General features: G+C 49.7%; 13 protein-coding genes across 13 annotated transcripts; 6 read left to right on the top strand and 7 right to left on the bottom strand.

Annotated features, from left to right (window-relative positions):
* Nucleotides 1-389: 389 nt before the first annotated feature.
* On the top strand, nt 390-1362 carry racA (putative Rho GTPase Rac; the record flags this gene model as incomplete). The annotated part of the gene is made up of 6 exons (XM_026759232.1): nt 390-422; nt 497-529; nt 636-694; nt 756-963; nt 1009-1241; nt 1302-1362. The coding sequence occupies 6 exons, from the start codon at nt 390-392 to the stop codon at nt 1360-1362; spliced, it is 627 nt and encodes a 208-aa protein (XP_026611514.1).
* Nucleotides 1363-1914: 552 nt separating this feature from the next.
* Nucleotides 1915-3092, bottom strand: CDV56_105481 (RNA-binding protein; the record flags this gene model as incomplete). The annotated part of the gene is made up of 3 exons (XM_026759100.1): nt 1915-2110; nt 2203-2431; nt 2513-3092. The coding sequence occupies 3 exons, from the start codon at nt 3090-3092 to the stop codon at nt 1915-1917; spliced, it is 1005 nt and encodes a 334-aa protein (XP_026611513.1).
* A 425-nt stretch (nt 3093-3517) lies between these two features.
* CDV56_105365 (uncharacterized protein) lies at nt 3518-4628 on the bottom strand (the record flags this gene model as incomplete). Its single annotated transcript, XM_026758984.1, has 5 exons — nt 3518-3699; nt 3766-3818; nt 3873-3971; nt 4028-4208; nt 4268-4628. The coding sequence occupies 5 exons, from the start codon at nt 4626-4628 to the stop codon at nt 3518-3520; spliced, it is 876 nt and encodes a 291-aa protein (XP_026611512.1).
* Nucleotides 4629-5009: 381 nt separating this feature from the next.
* On the top strand, nt 5010-6697 carry CDV56_105194 (uncharacterized protein; the record flags this gene model as incomplete). Its single annotated transcript, XM_026758813.1, has 5 exons — nt 5010-5111; nt 5183-5429; nt 5499-5937; nt 5993-6544; nt 6598-6697. The coding sequence occupies 5 exons, from the start codon at nt 5010-5012 to the stop codon at nt 6695-6697; spliced, it is 1440 nt and encodes a 479-aa protein (XP_026611511.1).
* An 84-nt stretch (nt 6698-6781) lies between these two features.
* CDV56_105091 (cytochrome oxidase assembly protein SHY1) lies at nt 6782-7989 on the bottom strand (the record flags this gene model as incomplete). Its single annotated transcript, XM_026758710.1, has 4 exons — nt 6782-6884; nt 6974-7079; nt 7142-7654; nt 7743-7989. 4 exons carry the CDS (start codon nt 7987-7989, stop codon nt 6782-6784), a joined length of 969 nt encoding a protein of 322 aa, XP_026611510.1.
* Nucleotides 7990-8242: 253 nt separating this feature from the next.
* On the top strand, nt 8243-9901 carry CDV56_104950 (UBX domain protein; the record flags this gene model as incomplete). Its single annotated transcript, XM_026758569.1, has 5 exons — nt 8243-8321; nt 8423-8505; nt 8590-8660; nt 8724-9801; nt 9863-9901. 5 exons carry the CDS (start codon nt 8243-8245, stop codon nt 9899-9901), a joined length of 1350 nt encoding a protein of 449 aa, XP_026611509.1.
* Nucleotides 9902-10493: 592 nt separating this feature from the next.
* On the bottom strand, nt 10494-11233 carry CDV56_104832 (coiled-coil-helix-coiled-coil-helix domain-containing protein; the record flags this gene model as incomplete). Its single annotated transcript, XM_026758451.1, has 3 exons — nt 10494-10526; nt 10586-10844; nt 11001-11233. 3 exons carry the CDS (start codon nt 11231-11233, stop codon nt 10494-10496), a joined length of 525 nt encoding a protein of 174 aa, XP_026611508.1.
* A 683-nt stretch (nt 11234-11916) lies between these two features.
* CDV56_104697 (Sas10/Utp3/C1D family protein) lies at nt 11917-12789 on the bottom strand (the record flags this gene model as incomplete). Its single annotated transcript, XM_026758316.1, has 3 exons — nt 11917-12315; nt 12388-12554; nt 12609-12789. The coding sequence occupies 3 exons, from the start codon at nt 12787-12789 to the stop codon at nt 11917-11919; spliced, it is 747 nt and encodes a 248-aa protein (XP_026611507.1).
* Nucleotides 12790-13234: 445 nt separating this feature from the next.
* CDV56_104561 (ketopantoate reductase family protein) lies at nt 13235-14479 on the top strand (the record flags this gene model as incomplete). Its single annotated transcript, XM_026758180.1, has 1 exon — nt 13235-14479. The coding sequence occupies one exon, from the start codon at nt 13235-13237 to the stop codon at nt 14477-14479; it is 1245 nt and encodes a 414-aa protein (XP_026611506.1).
* A 27-nt stretch (nt 14480-14506) lies between these two features.
* Nucleotides 14507-15950, bottom strand: CDV56_104428 (uncharacterized protein; the record flags this gene model as incomplete). The annotated part of the gene is made up of 5 exons (XM_026758047.1): nt 14507-14581; nt 14634-14877; nt 14978-15089; nt 15144-15213; nt 15411-15950. 5 exons carry the CDS (start codon nt 15948-15950, stop codon nt 14507-14509), a joined length of 1041 nt encoding a protein of 346 aa, XP_026611505.1.
* Nucleotides 15951-16625: 675 nt separating this feature from the next.
* On the top strand, nt 16626-17570 carry coq4 (ubiquinone biosynthesis protein COQ4; the record flags this gene model as incomplete). The annotated part of the gene is made up of 2 exons (XM_026757876.1): nt 16626-16836; nt 16924-17570. 2 exons carry the CDS (start codon nt 16626-16628, stop codon nt 17568-17570), a joined length of 858 nt encoding a protein of 285 aa, XP_026611504.1.
* Nucleotides 17571-18162: 592 nt separating this feature from the next.
* Nucleotides 18163-18811, bottom strand: CDV56_104137 (DNA-binding protein; the record flags this gene model as incomplete). Its single annotated transcript, XM_026757756.1, has 4 exons — nt 18163-18446; nt 18513-18523; nt 18619-18704; nt 18788-18811. 4 exons carry the CDS (start codon nt 18809-18811, stop codon nt 18163-18165), a joined length of 405 nt encoding a protein of 134 aa, XP_026611503.1.
* A 1594-nt stretch (nt 18812-20405) lies between these two features.
* On the top strand, nt 20406-22466 carry CDV56_103768 (guanine nucleotide exchange factor SEC2; the record flags this gene model as incomplete). Its single annotated transcript, XM_026757387.1, has 2 exons — nt 20406-20990; nt 21054-22466. The coding sequence occupies 2 exons, from the start codon at nt 20406-20408 to the stop codon at nt 22464-22466; spliced, it is 1998 nt and encodes a 665-aa protein (XP_026611502.1).
* Between the last annotated feature and the right edge of the window lie 74 nt (nt 22467-22540).

Genomic DNA, 22540 nt, shown 5'->3' with positions numbered 1-22540 from the left:
CCTCTTCTGTCTTACCCCCCCCCCCAACCACAAAGACCTGCGCCCCTCGATCTCGTCCTGTTTCGCTGTTCAATGACCCTTTTTTGACCTCTTTCTGTCCTTTGCCGTCTTCAGCTTGTTTTTTTTCTCTCTTCTAAAAACTTTCTATGTGCTCTTTGTCGTATACTATTGCATTGTCCTAACTCGTTTAACTTCTCCTTTTGCAGATATACCCTTAAACATTATCGCCCCATCCGCCTTCACTTGACGCTAAAACCCCCCATAATTCACCTCGCGACGCTAATTATTGATCGCTATCATTTGAGTTCATCTTTGCTAGCTGTCCATCATCTTATCCTTACTGTGATTTTCTTCTCTGTGCATAGACCTTTAATCCCAACAAAGAAACCATGGCATCCGGACCCGCTACTCAGTCATTAAAGGTTAGAACTCGCGAGATATCCCATGGATTGTTAATCGGTTGACCAGACCGCGGCTAATAGGTGACCCTGTACAGTGTGTGGTGACTGGTGATGGTGCAGTTGGAAAAGTAAGTGCTTTCCCTCTCCTTCTCCCTTTCCCCTTGGAGGTCTTGAGACATTGCCTGGTGCTTTCTTTACTTGGTGGATGACAGCAGCTAACCTAAATCCTGATAGACATGCCTCCTCATCTCGTACACAACCAACGCATTCCCCGGAGAATACATCCCTACCGTGTCCGTGGCTTCCTCCCTTGCGCTGGTCTCATTCGGAGCCTGTTGTTGACCCGACTTCCAGATTTGACAATTACACAGCCAGTGTGATGGTAGATGGCAGACCCATCAGCTTGGGACTGTGGGATACTGCTGGACAAGAAGATTACGACCGACTGAGACCGTTGTCCTACCCTCAAACCGACGTCTTCCTCATCTGTTTCTCAATTGTCAGCCCTCCCTCGTTTGACAACGTCAAGGCAAAGGTGATCAACACCCCCCTGTCCGCTGCTGTGCGCTCACAGCTCAGCAACCCCTTCGACTGACCGTTCATGCAGTGGTACCCGGAGATCGAGCACCATGCCCCCAATGTTCCCATCATCCTAGTCGGTACCAAGCTTGATCTGAGAGATGATCCCGCGACAGCAGAATCTCTCCGGCAGAGAAAGATGGAGCCTGTCTCGTACGAGCAAGCCCTGGCCGTCGCCAAGGAGATCCGAGCGCACAAGTATCTCGAATGTTCTGCCCTCACGCAACGCAACCTCAAAAGCGTCTTTGATGAAGCCATTCGGTATGTTTGGCAGTGACCACACAGTCGTGACGTTGTTCCCGATGCTGATTACCCCGCTAGTGCTGTCCTCAACCCTCGACCTGCCGCGAAACCGAAGAGCAAGAAATGCACCATTCTGTAGACCCTTCTTTTTCAGCCTCTCATCATTTAATCATAAACAACTAATACGGCGTCTGGGATAGTTGAGGTTTTGCAATGATCCCCTTGATGATTGTTCCAATTGTGTTCATATTTCTTTTCTCGTTTCCTCTGTCACATGTCATGATCCTGATGAGCTTCTTTCTGGGTCAGGACACCCCTTTCCTCATCTTGTCGCCTTTTTCGTGCACATGCAGCATAAACTTGTAACATGCTACGCCATAACAGGAACCTGTCGCTTAATCGGTTTTCACCTCCATGATCCTAACTGCTACATAGATATAGCGCGTGTTGGAAAACAGCTGTAAGCAGCCTATCAAGATTTCCCATAAGGATCGTGCAGTCATTGAAGATTCTATATACTTCCACCTAACTCAAAACCATCCAATATTCACATTTATATAACGATGACATGAAGGATATCTCTGATGGAACATATCAAAGGTGCAAAAACGACAATGCGAAAATGAAACTGAAAAACGGCTTCTTGTCGTCGAGCAACTTCATTACTGAATCTCTATCCAAGTCGAGCGCCTTATGCCATACGGGCTCTTCGGCTGGGGTGAATACCAGCCCACTCATCGGCGCCTTCGTCGCCGTTTCCCCTAGCATGAGTCTTCTTCTCCTTTTGGATATCCTTGGCTTGAAGTTGTCTCTCCTCGTTAAGCTTCCTGTTCTTGGTTTCGATTTTGGCTCTACGATGCTCAGATTTACCGCCGCCGCCTCCGGCCCTGCGATATTGTTAGTTTCGAGATTTTCCCAATACGTCTGGTATTAAGGTGCAGGATTGGCTCCTTGCACGCGCAAATCTGGCTCAACTCACGTCAATTCGACATTGATTCTCCGAGGGGGATATTTCCCGTCATCGAACGTGGAGTGGTGGTACAGTTTCAGGCAGGTCTTCATGCGGTCATAGTTGTCAAATTCGATGAAACCGAATCCGCGGCATTTGGTCGGTTTGTCTTTCTCAGTGGCTACGCGCACTGAGGACGGAGGGTTCTTCTCAAAGTGCTTTCTGAGGGAGTCGGCGGTTGCGGAGTAAGGGAGATTTCCTGCGAGGAGAGAGTGCGAACGAATTTAGCAAATGCTGCGGCTGTGCCATACGCCCTTGATATCAACAAATTTTGACTTACCGACGAAGCAGATGAAACGTGCGTTTTTCTGGTGGTGTTGTGAGTGATCTTCGCCAGGCGCTGTCTCTGTAGATTGTTCTGGCTGCTCTTGCGACTCGTTGGCGGACTCCTTCTCCTTTTTCTCCTTCTTGGATTTCTTATCCTTCTTGCTCTTCTTGTCCTTTTTTTCCTCCTTCTTCTCGGGCCCGTCGCTCTCAGCCTCTTGCTTCTCGGTAGGTTTCACATCGCCATCGACGTCCATTGCATCGGCCGCTGCGGTCTGGGTGCTTGGCATCTCCTCGGCTTCATCTTTGTCTTTCTTCTCCTTCTTCTCTTTCTTCTCCTTCTTCTCTTTCTTTTCATTCTTCTCTTTCTTGTCCTTCTTTTCCTTCTTGTCCTTCTTGTCCTCCTTCTCCGGCTTGCTGTCCTCAGGCGCCGCGACGTCCTCGATCTTTACGTCCTCAACAACATCCTTCGCCTTGCTCTTTTTCTCCTTCTTTTCCTTCTTTTCCTTCCGCTCTCCCTTGGACTTTTCCTGCTTCAGCTTCTTGCCCTCGGGCGCAATGGCTTCCTCGGCGAGCTTGCGTTTCTTGTCGCCCATTTTTGGTGTGATATGCTCGGAGTAGCTGCGAAAAAGGGGCTTTCTTTGTGAGAATTGACACCAAAGTCAGTCAATTAAGCAGAAGATACGGAAGATCAAATTCAAAATCTCAACTCGACGACCAAAACAAAAATGGAAATTCTTGAGTCTGGAAAACTGCCTCCAGAAGCTTAGCGAAAAGGGAAATTTACTTTTTTTGCCGGGCGGTTGTCTAGGGCGGTGAGAGCTGTGGCTCCACTGTGTTAATGCCTTAAATCCCAGGCAAACAGTTGGTTCTAAGTAAGTATGTGCACTTTGCGGTCCAATTTGTTACTATGTATCATATCGACACATGTGAACAGATCTTCTGACAAGAAACTAAGTATGCAACTTCAAATATGCAGATGTCCCAATAATCAACGCCAATGCTACAGAGAATAAATCAATTAAAAGACCAGAATCTGAATCCGCTTCTGTTTCGCTCCATAACATTCGCGGAACTCGGAGCGATTGAGCAACTGGAGGAGTGGGAGATGCGTTTCCTTCATGTCAAAGATGCCACGCTGTTTTTGGTCAATGTAAGATCCGTCAATCACGATGCGCTCTAGTTCGTCCAATTTGAGGCTCCCTGTTTCCATTAGTATTGGTTCGAACATGACATCCAGATGGCAGTCCAGGGAGGAACAAGACGTACCAGCATCGATCAAGTCTGAGATTCGGGCGGGGGTTCCGACTCCAAGACCTGTTCTGTATAATGGTCAGACGAATGGCCAATTGATGGCAAGATCGCAGTGAGCATACCGTGCGCGCTGCAAGAACTGTTTTGCTTCCTCGAGCTTGATGTGCTTTGCGAACAACTTGCCGACTGTTGAATCTTTGCTCTGAAATGTACGGAGAGCTCTAGAGTATCTAATCAGTTCCATCCCAGGACAGCGATATACGTCTGATCTACCCACCTCACCACATCAGCTGCTCTAAGCGCGGCCGGACATACAACTAGCGTATGCGGCGTGCCCTTTTCCTCCGATGCCTTTGAGAGTCCGGACCCCTTGTCGGGGCTGAAAGCTTTGAGGAACGCAGGAAGCTGGTCTAGCGATCTGGGTGATTCGAAAGAGGATGTGTCGAGGAATGCCGAGTCTAGACCGACGTATTAGTTTGATTGCACATAAGGCCGAGCAAGACGAATGTAAGCATACCTGGAACGCTCAGATCACTCAATTCAACCGCGGTCAACTCCTTGTTATGTCTCTTCGCCTTCTGGGCAAAGTGATCAGCCAGCAACCGGCCGTCCATCTTGCCGATAGACTCGTCGATGCCGCCTTTGCGCTCCTGCTGCTTGGGATCATCATCCTGCTCTTTCTGCTTTTGTTGCTTCTGCTTGTTTTTCAGGTTCTTCTTCTTCTTCTTTCGAGGGCCCTCAGCTGCCTCCGAGGTATTATTATTGGTCGATTTGGCAGGTGTAGCTTTATCTTCCTTGGGAGCTTCCTCGGCCTGTCTCTTGCGCTTCTTGTTCACCTTGGCCGAGAGGCCGGACGACTTTGGGGGAACGTCGGACATTGCAAGGCGAAAAATGCTCTTGTATATCTGTAACTCTTGAAAAGGGTTTCAATGGCCCGATAGATCGATTATCCTGACTCTTGCTCGTCGCATTGAGATGCTTCCTGCTGGTTACCTTACAACTTTTTTATGCTGAGTCAGCAGCTCTTATCGATAAGCTTAAGCCAATCAGAAACTGGCCCGGGGACCTAACCTCCATGATCCGAGACGCGCTCCATCCGATCATCATATGAAACCCCTCGTCTATTGTGTACTTGATATCGATTGCTCTATACACTTCGGATTGTTGTCAATTGTCCACTGATTGACATTTGATATTGTGCGAACCTTCTGATTGTTGGATGATCAGTGATCGCACCTCTTGTTCCCTGGCAGCTATAGATGTCAACAACTCCCAGACCGCACGGCCGCCGGCCGTCGCGCGATGCGGCAGCTTCAGACTCAAACGTGAATACTCCGGCGGGAGACATAACAGCCACTAGGGTTAGTTAATTATTGGTGTATATACAGCCCTCAGGATACTTGACGGTATGGTCTAATGAATCGATCGATAGCTTCGACTCCCAATCCACACGAGGTATCCCCTCACACCGAGCCGTCTAGCAGGGTCGACAACCCCGTCTGCCAATCCGTCGGTTTCTCGATGGACACCAGGAAGAAGACTTACGAATGCTCCGTCAACGCCCTATGGACTTCGCACGATGCAGCGGCGCGCGGCCAATACGCCCGGACGCGATCGCAGGAAGAGTGGGCGGATTCAGAGAGAGACAACATTTGACATCCTACGGAATCTTGGAAAGGGTACGCGCGCACAGGATCAAGATTGGAAGATCATCTAGACTCACAAGCTCCGGACTGACTTTCAACTAGCCCTTGCGCCCACTTCTCAGCCGATACGTTCATCACCCCAGGAGAAACTGGAGCCGACACCGGAACCAGAAGAGGAGAAAGATGAGATCGAGGAACTCGACAATGAACCGGAATTGGAACGTCCCAGGCTTTCTCTACCTCTGGAGGAGGTGGAAGAGGTCGATGAAGGAAGTCCGGAAATGCGTCCGCCTAGGCTTTCCTTAGCTTTCGATGAGGAAGACATTACATATACATCCGTTGAGTACCCACGAAGAGCGACTAGCGAACATGACAGAGCAAGACTATCTATGATGAGCTACGGTAATCCACGACTAAGCGAGAACTTCGGCGACTCAACCAGGTTGGGGAGCGGCTCTGAAGGCGGCGAGGACGATGATACGGGCATTGAAGGTGATGGACCGGACGATACAATTATCAGCCAGGGAGCTTTCGACAGAGGGTGAGTGTTGAGGGTGCTCTTGTCATTCATCTCGGCCCAGCTAATTCTGATGCAGGGGCGAAACGGAGGATCTCGGGCGTTTCAACTTCGAATTCCACTTCCCGTCTCCACCTCCTCCCGGTGAGGGTGATCTGATGCAGGACGAAGTTTTGAACGATGACGAAGGTTTCGAGCTTCCTCCGGTTGATCTCGAGCCGGAGATAGGCCCAGAATCAGACATGAGCGATGGCGATTTTGGCGGTGCCGCTGGCGACTTCGGACTGGAGCTCAATATGCCATCACGAGTTTCCCTGAGCGAGAGTCCAGGGCTCGTCGGAGGAGGATTGCGAGACGAAGATAGCGTACTCCCAGGTGTCAAGCAGAAGAAACTCTCGCGCCATGGAATTCCTGTGCCCAATATGCCAGTGGGAGTGGTTCGAAAGCTAGCTACTCGGTTTGCCCGTGCAAGAGCCGGATCCAAGGCCAAGATAAGCAAGGCAACCTTGGCTGCTATAGAGCAAGCATCGGCGTGGTATTTTGAGCAAGTTAGCGAAGACCTGGCCGCATATTCTAAGCATGCAGGGCGAAAAACTATTGATGAAACTGATGTTACGACTTTGCTGAGAAGGTGAGTCGAGAAATTGTCATGATTATGGCACCAGGAGGATGCTGATCTGCTAGACAACGGCACATCAACAATGCCACTACCGTTTTCTCTCTCGCGCAGAAGCATTTGCCGAAAGAGCTCCTACAGGACATGAGATTGGCGATGCCACCGTGAACAGGGATATATACTACAGGATCTCAAAAAAGGACAGAGCCGAACGCCGTGAGACAATGCACTCGAGGATGACAAATCCAGAATTTATGACCAGTTCCGGTTCTGGACGACACGACGGGTGGCCTCATTTGGCCTTTTGCGAATGACCATCCACAACATGATTGATGTTGCCAGCGACAGACCGTACCTGTGGAACATTAACAACTGTGCGAAGAGTTGGGGGCCGAAGGAGGCTAAGGCTGAGTGTGAGGAAAATTCGCGCGCATAGAAACTTACCATGTGAAAATGTACTGGCTATGGTTGTTTCTCAGGTTGACCTCAGCTGCGCGGCCGATGGGAATACCCTTGGCTTCTCTGTCCATCGATTCGACCATATCCGGCACTGGGAGATTCAGAGTCAGTCATGTCGGAAACTCCTGCTCGGAATGCTAAGAATTAGCTTACCCATAGTCTGTTCAATCCAAACCGGCTGACTTCCCGTCAGTTCAGCCATTTGATGGACATCGGGAAAGTAGAATTTCCCTTCTTCGGGCTTGTTCTCTGGCGTAAACATGTTCTTCTTCCACGGCTCTCGCAGTAAGCCCTCAACGAGTACCTCGCCCTGTGGTAACCCGATGGCTCTGTCTTTCTTGTTCATCATCTTCTTCGAAATCCAGCCTCTGTTCACAAGGATTGTGCTTTCCCCTTCGCCTCTCTCTAGTGGGGTGACCACAAGGAAGCCTTCCTGGCCTTCGCGCATGCGGGGCCCGATCAACATCTCCTGATCATGTCTAAGATGACCTGTAGCATATACTCGTCGGTAATCAAACTGGGAGATGGCGTCTGGATCAATACGTGGGGGCAATGGGAGAGGAGGCTTCACGAGACGATCCTCGAACTTCGCAATCAATTTTGTCTTCCAGTCGAGCCGCTGAACCTGCCAGGTGCCGAGGATAAATGCTGTGATGGGGATCAATGCTGTAGCAGGGTTAATCATAGTTAGCCAAAAACTTTCCCTCGCAGAGTATGCTTCCAAACATCTCGCGCAGTATGTGTTGCACCGTACCTAGGATGATCAGGCCAGGCCCATGCTTGCGTCCCGTGCGTACAATCTGCGCAGGGTGGTCAACTACAGATAGCCATCTGGGATCATCCGCAAGCTGCCGATTGCTCGAGAAACGAATCTGTTGTCGGCGGCACCTGGCGCAAATCGAATCAAGCTCGAACACTGCGCGAGAACTCCGAACAGGTGCAATTTGCGACCGCCACGCTGTAGCTGCCGTCTGCTGGAGAACGGAGAATATCGACCGCATGATTGATCGAAATTCAACCTCTGCAGTCGAACTTGATCTGTTACTTGAAGGCCGATGATGAGGAGAAAATGCGGGACGAACCTTTTAGTAGAGAGGGAGGTACACTGCAGCGGAAGACCCAGTTGGAGAGGAACCCGTGATCGGCGGAGATCAACGGCTTTCCCCGACGAGCTGTGCTGGCCATATTTCGTGGTTTAGCTAACTTGCTGATACATAAACTCCATACTCAGTTCGCAGGAAATTCAGAGCCGTTATGTTCTACCCAGGAGGTCTTCAGGCAGGAATCTCCCTTGCTGTCACCGAGGCGAAAGCTGTGGTCTGCTTCGTTCGAGGTTTGTCTGTCATCCCCGCACGGCCGCTATGATCGCATCTACAATACAAATGGTGCTACTATTGCTTGGAGTCGCATGCTGATCGACTGGGATGAATGTAGATGACGAAGAGGCTAGTTGTGTATGGGAGGATGAATACTTTAAGGATGACGAGGTAAATCCCTCGATGATGGCGATCGCTGTTGTATGGTTCCTTACCGAAATGTCATCTACCTAGCAATTTGCACAGTTACTCGAGACGAGATCCGTTTTGCTACGACTCACGAAGGGCAGCGATGAAGCTGGATTCTTAACTTCTTTCTGTCCAATTGTTCGGTTTCCCGCAGTTGTTGTGATCAAGTACGAGTGACCTCTACCCGTGCGTTAGTTGCGAACAATTTCACTGATCTGAATGGGTTGCAGGAATGGCATGTTGCGAGAATACCTCGTGCCTGAAATATCCAAGGACGGCTTTCGCAGTCGGCTAAGGGCTGCTCTTGATGACAGTCAATCTACGACGCAATATGTCCCTCAAAATACTTCGAGTCCCTCTGCAGCGTCCTCGTCTGCTACTGCGCCTGCTACTGCGCCTGCTCCTGCACCAACAGCGACAGCTAACCCTACCACACCTACGTCTGCGCTCTCAGGATCAGATAAGGGTCAACCAGAAGCTTCCGGGACACAACAACCGAAGAGTCACCAGCAAGAGCATGATCCAAGCCCTGAACAAACCCAAGAGGCACCTACAAAGGCAGCTGGTTCTCATGGTACTCCTCAGGCTACGCAGAAACACCAACAGTCGAAAAGAGAGCAACAAGCTCGGCGATACGTCGCTAATATCCAGAAGCAAAGTGTTGTCGAGCCTAGGAAGGATACATTATCGCCTTCCGCCACTGACGCTGGATCAGGTGTCGGTCCTTCAAACGAAGCTTCGACACCGCGCCAACCATCACCTCCCAAGCAATATCGTCTACAAGTCCGGCTGTTTGACGGAAGCTCAGTGCGAAACAGCTTTGCGCCATCACAGACTATCCGCGGGGATGTACGCCCGTGGCTTGACGGTCTACTACAAGATGAAAAACGCCCATATAATCTTAAGCATATCTTGACACCGTTGCCCAACCGAACGCTTACTATCGCCGACGAAGAACGTATGCTTGAAGATCTTGGACTAGGATCCACGGCGAACCTTGTGATGATCCCCATCAACTCGTATATAGAGGCATATAACTCCTCAGGGTCTAGCTTGCCCGTCCGAGCTGCATATTCTGCTTACGGCTTGCTCTCCTCTGCAGTTGGAACTGCGACGGGCCTAGTGGGATCTTTCATCGGCTATAATCCGACTTCTTCGAACTCTTCCGGGTCGGCTCCAACCCCTAGTTCGTCTTCCGGAAATGGAGCGCGGAGTCCACAGCCTGCTGCCTCCAGAGGCCCTAGGATTCGGACATTGAGAGATCAACGCGAAGAGCAGAATGACAGTCAACTTTACAATGGGAATCAGGTAAGTCGCCAGGCATTGAAATACGAGACTAGGATTGACAGATCGGCTTACTTGTCTCTAGCTGAATTTCGAGCCTCAGAGAGATACAGATGGGCAATAAATGGCAACGATTTGGGCGCTGTATATCGCGTTACGGTCAGTCATCGACTTTCGACATTGTCCATCCTGTATCCAACAAGCGCACTACGTATAGGTCTACTTTTCTCTTGCTTCTGATCGTTTTGAAATCTGTTGAGCCACCAGATGGATGTCTGCCCTCGTCCAGGACTCTCACTTTCCATTATACCCACGGTTCTGTATCAGTATAATCATGCCTTCGCTTCCAGAACCCTTTGTGCATTGCACTGTCATGCTACCCAGCTGGATTGATAGTGAAAAAAGGTATCCGTTAGAAGAGTGGAATTTCATTGCTTCATTGGTTTTTTGGGTTTTTAACTTTTTTCTGGCTTCCTTCTGCGTCTTGGGACCTGTGAGTCGAATAGACGCAGATAAGAAGGTTGTATGAAACAGATGTGGCTCCCTCAGGAGAATGGTATACAGTAGAGTAAAGTTATTACGCCGCTATGCCAAATAAATCCGTCGACACCCATTCCAGAGCGAGCCAGGCTCGCGCCAAGGCCATAGTTACACCCAAAGTTGATGTAATTTCATCCAAAGAAAATGAAAAAGCATGCAAGAACAAGCGCAGTCGTTTAGTACTGCTTAGCAGCAGCCTGGCAGGCTTTCTGTATCAAGTTGTTAGCAGCCGTCAATACACACAGCCAACAAGAGCATCTCAACATACCAGCTGGTCGAGGTACCATCCGCAAATGGTCATGTTGCCCTGGTTCTCATCCAGGCACTTGCGGAAGTTGCGAACGTCGGTTTCGCAAGCAGGGGTCTCCCAAGAGCTGTTGGTGGCGCTGCTCTGCCATAGTCCGTTGTCCATAGGCTGAGCCTGAGCGGGAGGAGCCTGTTGAGCCTCAGCAGGGGCACTGCTGGAGGAACCACCGCTGAACAGGCCGCCGATGGCGTGTCCGATAGAGGAACCAACTGCGACACCACTAGAAAAAAGAGGCCGGTTAGTCAACGTCTTTCCATGCCAGAAAATAATTCCTCTGCGCAGAAACTGGCGATAGATGTTCCCAATACGTCCCGACGGGACGTTGCCACCAGAATGAATGATAGCCGAGGATCTCAGGGATGTTCGGGCAACTTACGCCGCGGTCGAAGCCATCTGGCCGAAGAGTCCGGGGCCAGAGCTCTGCTGGACAGGGGCCATAGGAGGAGGGGCTTGCTGGGCTGCAGCAGGAGGGTGAGCCGCAGTCGAGTGAGGCTGGTGCTGCTGAGCAGTGGGGGCAGCAGCCGGTCTTGCGGGAGCGACGGTAGGTCTGGTGGGAGCGCTGCGGGCAGCGGTAGGCGCAGGGGCGGCACCACGGCGTTGACGAGGCATCTTGATTGTGGGTTTGTGTGTGAAAAGGCGAAAGGATAGGTGTAGTTTGATGAAAGTCGATTCAGCGGTAGGAAGGTCGATGAGTTGTTGGTTCTTATATGTTGTTGACGGAGGCGACGAAAAAGAAGAACCTCGAATATGCGTCGGCGGAGAAAGAGAACAAACGCCGATGCAGCTGCCAGATTTCCAATCGCTGATTGGCTGTGCCCCTGGCTTATGTAAGATTACTACGCCAAAGTGGGTATCACGTGCCGTATCGGCTGTAAGGTAAATTACGTCTTGTAAGCAAAGGTGTGATACTACAAATGTGTAGAATGGTTTATTCGGATAAGTAGTATCTAATTCTGACTCATGGCATAGCTCATGCAATTCTGCCTGTTGGACCTTTTCGGTAAAAGAGCTAGAGCGCTTATGCCCTTTGGATAGCATTGCTAGTCCTTAGCAGGTATGTTGGAACTCAGTGGAAACGCAAGCTCGCGGCATGGACATACAAAGCACCTCTCAAGGCCAGCACTGTCAACGACGAGGCGACGAGACTGATTAGCAGGGCAACTTGAGGTGACTGACAGCATAAGCTTTGCTAATGATGCAACTGCTGAGATCCAATATGGGCACTGATGTCGGGCCGGCCGACCAAGATGAGAGCAGTCATGTTGGGATCGTAGTCGTTGTTCCACCTCTTCTCACTTTGCCTTTCCTGCCTTTCGGATTTTCATTTTCTTCTGCCGTCTTTCTTCCTTTCGTTCTTGCCGCTCCTCCTTGCTTCGCTTCTTTCTTTTCCTGGCGGTCTTGGAAGTCTCATGCTTGCTTTTGTCTTTCTTCTTCTTTCCCTCTTGAGAATTTTCGAGTTGTGTTGTTTCCGAGGGCTTTGTCGTCTGCCCTAACCCTACAATCATAGCCTCCTCGCTGTCCGACTCCTCGTTATCAGGTTCCGACTCCGAGTCGGAATCACTCGTACGATTCTTGGAAGATGTCTCAGATGCCGCGGCTTTCTTAGCTAGTAATGCTGCTTTTAGTTGAGCGCGCGCCTTTTGTTTCGCTTCTTGTTCTTTGCGCTGCATATCTAGTTTATCATTCCCGGCCTACACGAAGTTAGTACACGCCCAAGGGTCAACGTAGAATAAACACAGAAGAAAGACCAAGAGATGACATACAAGGCCATGTTTGATGAAGCGACCAGCTGCCTCTTTGTCGAGAGTCATGGTCCGCTGCTCGGGCTCAGCCTCTAGCGCCTGAATTTTCCCGAAGTACTGCTTGACGCGAGTAAGCTCTCGGAAGACAGGATGTTCCTTCGCATCGACGCCATGAAGACGCAGATAAGCTATCGCCCCATTAGCAAGCTTGAAAAGGTAGGAACAGAACCAGTGAACCGTACAAAAGATGAGGGATTCCAAAGCGTAGGTAACCAAGACGTGAAATTTCGCCTTGTCTAGAACCGGGAGTTTTGTTGATGTCTCGGAGACCGGGCTCTCCAGAATTGGCCTGAGAGCCTCTTCCAGATCGTCAATATTATCATCTAATTGCTCAAGCAGCGGTAATAGGTCGACGGCCTCCATCTTGTGAGAAACAGTTGCAAATGCAAGATTAGCATTTTTTGGGTAATTTCTATGGATAACGGCGATTTTTTATCTAAAGGCGGTGAACCTGGCGGTGACAAACCGATTGCCTCATTCTCGACAGTTTGTTGACCGTCATCGTTATCTTCATGCTTTTGCTGTCGCTTTAGCTCAGAAATCCCTCTCCAGCTATTAAAACTGAGATGCGTTACCACTCATCGTCACCGTGAGAAGAATGAGCAACAGGTGAAACGGCCTTGATTTTCCCCTCTTCCTTCTGAAAGACAGCAACCGAACTCGCTTGCAGGGGCTTCTCCCATTCGTCAAAGTGTCGCTGTACATGTTCGGGCGCCGTCCGCTTTTGCGGACTGGCGTTTGCGAAGTAGAGAACTTTACACGGCTCTGCTTTCGAAAAGCGCCAGTTCGTCGATCTTTGTCGACATGGATGCATGATGCTGATGAAGCATCCCGTGAGAGCGGGAGGCGCAAGCTCTCGGGCCGGATACACATCCTGGGACTTGGGAATGTAGGGACGTTTGTCGCGCATTCGCTCGCAAGTCGGCCATCTCCACCTCCAATTACCCTCTTGCTACATAGTAGGAATCTTTATGGGGCTTGGTTAGCAAAGAAAAAGTGCTTAGCGGTCAATACAAACGGCCTGGATGATATCAAGACGGGCTTTGATGTCAACGTATTGAGTGACCAGACTTGGTATTCGCTACCGTATTGGAACCAGAATGGTGAGCCCAATACAAATGGCGATAGCGTCACTGAAGAAAATTTGGAAGCTGGCGTGGAAGAGTCTCTTTCCCAGACGGTGGAGGATGATGAACGTATCGAATGCTTGATAGTTGCGGTCAAGGCACCCATGACCGCGAGAGCCCTGGAGTCAGTCAGTCACCGCTTAACTCCTGACTCCACTGTACTTCTTCTCCAGAATGGCATGGGCACCATCGAGGAGATCAACGAGAAGGTTTTTCCTGACCCGCATCAACGTCCACATTACATGTGTGGCATCATTTCGCATGGCTTGGCACGGAAAAGGGATGCCTTCCATGTTACTCACACAGGTATCGGAACAACTATAATCAGTCCTGTCTTGCCCCGTGATACCTTGCCATTAGGGGATGAAAAGGATATGAATTGGGCACCGAGCACGAAGTACTTGACACGCACTTTGACCCTCACGCCACCGCTCGTGGCTGTCGCCGAAACTCCTTCGTCCCTTCTACTATATCAACTGGAAAAACTGGCATTGAATGCTATCATAAATCCCCTTACAGCTCTGATGGACTGTGAGAATGGCGAGATTCTCTACAACTATAGCTTCACCCGCGTGATGCGAATGCTCCTCATCGAGATCTCGAGTGTTATTTGCGCCTTGCCTGAATTGCAAGGTATTCCTGGTATCGAGAACCGCTTTGCACCAGAGCGCCTTCGATCGATGGTCACGAAGCTCGCGAACCAGACTGCCAAGAACACAAGCTCCATGCTGGCTGATGTGCGATCTGGAAAAACCACAGAAATCGAGTATATAAACGGCTATATTGTGCGCAGGGGCGAGGAGCTTGGCATTAAGTGCGCGGTGAACTATATGATCAAGCATCTGGTGCTTGCCAAACAACAAATGGTGAAGCAAAGAGCGTCCGGAGCTATCCCGATCGACGTTTTGGATGGCTCTAAATTATGAACAGCTCTTAGCACTAGATTTAGAAATCTAGTTCTTCTTCGCGCTGGAGGTGAGCCGCCACTGGCAGCACCTCGCTTCCTCAGCAGGAAACCGCTTCCAAACCTTTGTTGCAGAGAGCTTTGATCTGCGTCCAACGCCTGAGCAGCGTGCTTACTTTCCCGTTGCACTTCTGATCCATTTCTCTGGAACCAAGAGCTTCCAGAGCGGCGATTGTCGTGTCTGCTTCCTTTGCGTATGCGCGAATCCATTCTCGGATGATCACATTAGATTTCTGGGCGTCGCAACCCTTTGTCGAATAACCAAGGGCATAGTTCCGCCAATCTCTTCTTGTCATGTATTTCAGACAAGCAGCAATCTCGGTTCGATAGCAAGCACCTGTGGCGGTAACCTCATAATTGCTGGAAATTTTCAATCATAAGCATTTGATATCTGCAAAACACGGCACCAAGCTAGAGAATGAAATCTAAGACATTCCAGATTACTTGGGGTTCAACGTACCCGTAATATTGCTGCAAATACAGCTCTTCCTGAAGGGACGCACTGAGGTCTCGAAAAATGATATCATCAAGGTATATCGCTTCAGAAGCATTCTGGTCGAGGTAGAACCCATCTGATTCAGGTCAGATGTGACATGCACACGATGAAAGGAGTTGATTTATCTCACATTCAACAAGTAGGAAATCATTTGGATGAGGCCCATAGCTCATATAGATTTCCTCTCCTGAGTCTGTACACTGTTAGCAGAGTTCGCTGAGCCGAGACGGATTAGTACCATAGTGCCTGGTCGCCCTGAAGACATATTTTTGGCCGTCAAACTTTACGTCATCCTGTAAAAATTGACAAAGGTTTCCATGATCAGAACAGGAGATAAGGTAAATACCCGAAAGTATGAGAACTATATGTGAAGCGGGTTAGAAATGACAAGACATACCTCCACATCCGAGTGATTGAAATAATCGGCGAAAGGCAACAATGCCATGGCGTCATTCCGATCTTCTGGCGGCTTTTGACCAGGCATCAAGTAGTAGAAACTTCTTGTGTTGACAATGAGCCAGTTGTATGAATAAGTCTCCCGTTCTACTTCTGGGAAAACGGAGACGACGCTACTCCAGGCTTTGTGCAATCTCTGTTCCTGCTGAGCAAGGAGGTTCTGGTGAGATGTCTCATACTCGTGCTCATTTTTGCGCTTCCGAAAGGTGTTCCATGCGCCGGATATCGATGGCGGAAGCAGATTCATTTGACTAGCGGCGTCATCATAGTACGGATTGGGTCCTCGTAGAGACTGTGGCCATAAAAGGGGCATGCTGTCTTCGAAGTCCTGACGGGTTGGCCAAGTTTGTCTCCAGAGCTCATACTTCTGGAGATCCTCTTTGTCCCCGAGAGTCAGGAAGGCAGCGAGAAGCGCATGGACGGAAATGTCCTTTGGGAATCTTCGCTTGAAAGAAATGGGAATGCGTCTCGTTGTCAACATTGCTTTCAGTGGCACCGTGAGAATGACTTCGCCTTTCTTCATAGACTGTGAGTATAGTTGTCAAGTCACTATCTGATCATGACATACTTCAATAGATCGTGTGGATATCATTCCTAAACCACGGCCTGGAAAGCGCGCAGGAGCAACTCCATTCACAATGACTCCTTGAGAGATAGCCCATTCCGTGAAACGGTCATGCGTTTCTCCAGGCCACCAGTCTGGCATCATCTTTTCAGGTTGAACCAGACGCCCTCTAGGACTTAACTAGGTTCAATACCGTCGAAGAGGAGGGATAGATCGGGACTGGCTTGGATTTGCTGCAATTCTGTCCTGTCGATGATGGCTTTTAATACATAGCCAGATATCCGGGCACAAGATTCATATCATAAGGTGACCCGCGCATCATAAACTCTCATCATGGCCATCTGGACTCGTAGACTAACAAGAACAAATGATCAAACCTCGCATAATAAAGGCATAAAGCCGCAAGATAAATTCAGTGCCGATAATCTCTTATCGGATGCTTATCGGGGCTACGGCGTCCCACGGCCACCAATTGTGCCAGCCGGAGCTCTTCCGCAACATCAGAAGTTCCCGGAGCATCAGACCATCTTTGGTTTCAACTTAAAACAGTGTCATGTCCACAACGACATCGGACCCTCTTCAACTCACAATATGTCTCTCCTCGGGAGGCGCGGAGCAGGACTTGCTGCTCGAGGAATGACTCAAGCAGAGTCAGCAACTGCAAGCTATCTCGTTCGGTCCTTCTCCGCCTTGAACCGGCCTCCGCCCAAGTATCCCGGTCATGTTCCTTTAACTTTTCTTGAACGAGGTGCCCTGGCCGTTGGTTCTGCAGTAGGGTCGCTCATGAACCCTCGAAGAGCGGGTAAGCGGTTTTGCTCGCCATATGGGAATTAATAACCAATGATTTCGCTATGATGACAGGCCAAGCTAATACAGCGTCCTCGTTCAGATCTCATTGCGGCTTTGGGCGAAGCCACTGCAACTCCCTACTTTATATATAGACTCCGAGATGCAATGCTATCTGATCCCACGGGCCGACGTATCCTTCGTGACCGTCCCCGCATCACCTCCGAAACTCTGAATCTGCCTTACCTCCGCGGCTTGCCCGAAAACTCAGTGGGGCGTACCTATGCTACATGGCTTGATCGCGAAGGCGTCTCTCCCGACACGCGCAATAGTGTCAAGTATATTGATGACGAGGAATGCGCATATGTCATGCAACGGTATCGGGAGTGTCACGACTTCTACCACGCGGTGACTGGACTCCCTATTTTTGTCGAGGGAGAATTGGCACTCAAGGCGTTCGAGTTTCTGAATACACTCATTCCCATGACGGGGCTGAGCATTTTTGCCTTCGTGCGGTTGAAGCCCGCAGAGCGGGAGCGATTCTTCTCGCTACATCTACCATGGGCGGTTCGCAGTGGGCTTGCCAGTAAAGAACTGATCAATGTATACTGGGAGGAGATCTTGGAAAAGGATGTTGACGAACTCCGGCAAGAGCTGGGAATTGAAAGGCCTCCGGATCTACGAGAAATCCGGAAATTGATGCGGCAACAGCAAAAGCGGGAGAAGGAGAGGCTGGAAGGAAAATCGTGACTGATCAACAGAGCTCGTCCTCCAGGAGTTTCCACAAATTCTGACTTCCGTATTATCGAAGAATTCAAGAAGAAAGGCAGAGAGATAGCCCTGAGATGGTGGGGGCATTTGTTTTCAAGGCCACAACCTACATCAGGCGACTGGAGTCAACATTGACTGCACAAAGAGCTAAAGCCAGGGACAGTTCGCTCTGCCGGGGATGTCTCCGTCGACTGGATCATTTGTCCAATAATCTCACAGTCGGGTATTCATCTTGGTAAAACATGAAATCATAAATTAACACCACTCATCAGCGACTGACATGCTTAGTTCAAGCCGGGGTCGATGACTGGAAAAACAGGAAATTGTTCCAAGTTGTAGAATACATAGCTTGCATGCTATTGCCGTGTTAGCTTGCATCAAGAAGCATTTAGAGAAACATGAGCCAAGTGTCGAATCACGGATTAGCCTGTACCAGTTGTAACGCCTTGAATTTTTTCCCCATAACCAGAGGATGTAGAGGTATCAAAATAGGCTTTATCTGCAAGAGGCCGCTATCATGCAAAAGCACATTTTCGCCGTGGAATCTTGTTCTCTTTTCCAGGAGATGTGCTCATAAATCCAGCAAGTCATCATCGTCGTCCCAGCCGCCTTTACGCCGAGAGATGACGATCTTATGTTCCTCCTCGTCCTTCCGCTGATTTTCCGCAATGGCGTTCAGTAATTCTTTGAGTTGTTCTTCGGTGACCTTCTGGCGGATTTGTCCTGTCTGGGCAAGCATGATGAGCCTGTTCTCAACATCGATGGCGCGCGATTCTTTAACGAGACGGATTCGTCCTAGTCGATCGGCAGCTTCGGGCTCAAGGATTTGGTTCAGGATGGCGGAGCGACGTTCGGCTGGCGAGTCAGTTGAGTATAGGCTGGACAAAGAGTCCGGTGTCTCGCGAGGTCATCATTGCATACCTTCAGCTTGTCTGCAGGGGAAAGAGTTAGCAATCATGTGTGCATTTGGCAACTGAAACAAAGAAGGCTACATGGGCTGGAGAAGTGGTCAACTGGCGACGCCTACCTTCTTTGTTCATCCTGACTCTCTCCACCAGCTCCTCGAGAGCCACCTTGTTGTTGCTGGAGCTGTGCGAGACGGGCCCGTCTGATCTGTAAAATATGTTAGATACCGGATCACAATACCAGGGCAGTTTGAGGACGTTTCGGAGACGTCTCAAGGCCGCTGTACCAACCTCTTCCAGCTCCGCGTCAGCCATGGTGATTTATTTTCGCGAGGCAAAGGGTTAATATCGAGGGATCTTTTGTGGTGCAAAAAGAATCCCCTCTTTTTGAGAAGAAATTCAGGTGGCTGAGGCTAAGGTAATTTCGGTGCTGGAATCTCCAAATGTACCTATTCTGACCGTTCATACTGAAGTTTTGAACCCCACTTCGTCGCCTGAGGCCGCCATAATGGGGGTGGGGCGCCATGAGGCATCGACATTCCCACTTAGGATCCGTACCTTATCTAATGAAGTAATGGTTCGTGATTTGCAGGGCCATTCATGTATCCCAGACTCAATATATAAAGAAGGTCACCCTGTGTACCTAGGTATACCGCTGTCTTGCATTCAGCATGGCCTGTTCTGCTCGCCTGGTTGAGCAGCTATACAGGTAACTACTTCGTTGCCTAAGATCGACATAATTGAAACTACCTATCTTGGACTACAATGGAATTTCGAGGATATCTGGCATGTCTCAGACGTCGATAGCGGGTTAGAACTTAGCGATCCACCCCTCTGTGGGCGTGATGTGTAGTGTCGTCATCAGTTGCCAATTTAACACCTCATGAGGCCTCATCAGATGTGATGGTAATTCATTCTGATGGGTAGGTAGACATTGCTCAGAAGATATTTAATCTAGAAAATGAAGCTTTAACCAGACACGCATAACGATTGTTCCTAATGATATTAACGAGTCGAGGAAGGTACTCAGGTCTCTCATGTATAGACGAGGCTGGAAAAACACTGTTACGGTACAAAAGAAGACCAATTCTCATCTCGGGAATCCACAAGTATTGCAAAGTAGGTACAAAAATAGCAATTTAGCGAATGATGCCGTTAAGCGCCAGCCATGGAAGGGACTGAGTGTTAAAAGAATCAATCTCTTGACGGAGAATCAGAGTCGAACGACGTAGGTGGATCAAGATCGGCTTGAGGTGGATGACTCAGCGAGTCGATCCGTTTGCTCAGGCCAGTCTCAGCCAGTCCTGTCAATAATAGGCCTGAAGGACAAGGCCAAGTCAAGTCCGTTACCTACGTACCTTATCTCCTGCTCCTTCAAACGCCTCCTAAGTCCCAACCGCTTCTTCTCCTCAGAAAAGAGGGGTTACTCCGACTACCACTCCCTTCAACTAATTATTTGCTGCTTTCAATATATCACCCTCCCTTCATTGTAATTCTGTTGCCTCTATATACTCTCATTCTATCCATCGTCTCCGTTACATCCGACCTCTTCTCACAATTCCTTCGTCGACATCAGTTTGATCTCTTGATGCCCCATATCTGCGATCGCTAGCCACTGCATAGTCTGCGCATCGGTCTCGACCTTATTTGAACAACTGTTCACTTGTGGGAATTCTGGATGGGCGAGGTGTATCACCTGTATTCATGGTCGTGACACCTGGACTGGGTCACCGCGCCTCTCCTGTTCTCTGAATTCGTTGCCGCTGTTTCCAGTCCGCCATGGCTGAGTATGTAGCCATTGTTTCCCGTAGCATTGATGATGGTGATTGATGACATTACTGACTTCGTGAGCAGTTTAATTGCATTCCAAACCTATCATTTACGGCATAGCTTCCTTTCACCTTCCAATATGATTCCCCGTCCCAGCAATCACAAGCGATCCCTCTCCTCCGGCCATAGGACACTCTCTCCCGATAGAACGGTGACAAAGACCAAGTCCACAAACGATCTCGCAGCGATTGCGACCGAGAAGCCTTCTCTTGCAGTTCGCTCGAATAGTGCTGGGAATTTTCCTGATAGTGGTTTCAGTACTTTGAGAGACCCGAGACTCGCGAATAACTCCGACGCATCCGACACATCCTCCACGCCATCCCATCATCCGGATTTGAGCAGTGAGGTTGCTGCTTTGAGTGTGAAATTGATACAGGCGATCAATAATCAAACTACACTCGACGACAATCTAGTTGCCACCCGCCAGGAATTGGAACAGGCCCAGAATCGAATCAAGTCCTTGGAGTCGGAAAACGAGAAGTATCGACACGACATTGAGCAGGCGGTTCTTATCAAGAAGGCTGATGCGGATCGTGAGATATCCCAGCTGAAGGCCGCTCTGGCTGAGGAGAAGGCTCAGCGCGCTATTGTCGAGAAGGGTAAAAAAACCATTGAACAGGAACTGGAGACTCTGACTGCGGCACTTTTTGAGGAGGCGAACAAGGTAAGTTTATGCCATCTTTCAACAAGACGATATACGACTCAATATCTAACATGACCGGAACAGATGGTCGCTGCTGCGAAGCTGGAGCGTGAGGCGGTCGAAAAGAAGAATGATCAATTACGCGCTCAGGTGAAGGACACAGAATCACTCCTTGCATCACATCAAGAGCAGCTAGCCGAACTTAAGTCTGTGATGCAAGGAATGAATCTAGCCAAGGACGATGTTGAAATTCGCACCGCCATTTCCACAGCGCCATCGTCGCCAGGTGGGCATCAACAACTACCAGGTATACCTGCGAGGAGTTTTGAGACTGGTGGTCTTCCCGAGCCGTCCCCACACTTCGAAGAAGTCGCTCCAGGCCCCTCTACCAGTTTCCCTCATCTGTTCAAGTCAGTATGTCGGACGGATATCCAGGCCTTTGAAGATTTCCGAGAGCTGTTCAGTCTATCGAGAGCTTCGAAGCCCCCAAGCAGGGCTGCCAGTGGTTCTTACGCTGGCTTAAATGTCATGAGCTTAGCCAACTTCAGTAGCGCTGGGTTTGGTTCGGCATCTTCATCCCCCGCCAAGTCCACTCATTCGCCCAATGGAAGCATGTCGTCTCCCCAGCCTACCATCTCCCATATCCCTCTCAAAGAAACGCGCTTCTACAAACGCGTGCTCATGGAGGACATTGAGCCTACACTTCGGCTAGATGCTGCGCCGGGAATTTCGTGGCTGACGCGACGTGCAGTATTGAGCAGCATCTGTGAAGGAAGCCTCGTGGTTGAACCAATGCCGCCTGCAGCAAAGAAATTCGAATTCCCTTGTTCACTCTGTGGAGATCGTAGACCTGGATCTGCCAATGAGAGAACTCATCGCTTTAGGACGTCAGACAGTGATACGGCACAGCGCTATCCTTTGTGTGTTCTTTGTCTAGAGAAGGTGCGCTCTTCCTGTGAATTTACTGGCTACCTGCGTCTCATCTTGGATGGGCATGTCCGTGTTGGTGATGCAGAAGAAGAAAAAGATGCTTGGGAAGAAACAGTTCGCTTGAGAGAGCGCATGTTTTGGTCCCGCATCGGTGGAGGGGTCGTCCCTACGTTTGCTCGGGCCAATGGCTTTGAAACCCCTGGTCCGTCCCAATCAAGACGTAACCTGGGGAACACAACATGCAATGATGAGCAAGATCGGCTCAATGTCACTCTTGAGTCGTGCGGAACTCACGATCGTGACGCTGGAAACGAAGTTTCCGACTCCGATTACGACAATGCATCCGTAAGTGGGTATACATCTGCATCAGGCGTTGCAAGGTCATTTTATGACAGCCCCAAGTCTCATGCTTCGGAGAGGGTGAGAGATGAGTACCCTGAACAGGTTGTGAGTCAAGTGACACTATCTGCGACTGGTGACGAGCTCAAGACTATCACTTACGTTGAGGAGTCCCTTGTGACTCGGGCCACAAAGAATGATGACGACCATGATGATGATCGAAGCTGAAAACTTTCGCCTCAGCGTTCTTCCGCTTGCGCATACTACGATATAACTGTCCTTTATTTTCGAGTCCCTTCTTA

This window comes from Aspergillus thermomutatus (assembly GCF_002237265.1).
Source record: "Aspergillus thermomutatus strain HMR AF 39 chromosome Unknown NODE_223, whole genome shotgun sequence".
Lineage (NCBI taxonomy): Eukaryota > Fungi > Ascomycota > Eurotiomycetes > Eurotiales > Aspergillaceae > Aspergillus > Aspergillus thermomutatus.
Note: the sequence above shows the minus strand (reverse complement) of the source record. Positions and strands in the feature narration are given on the sequence as shown.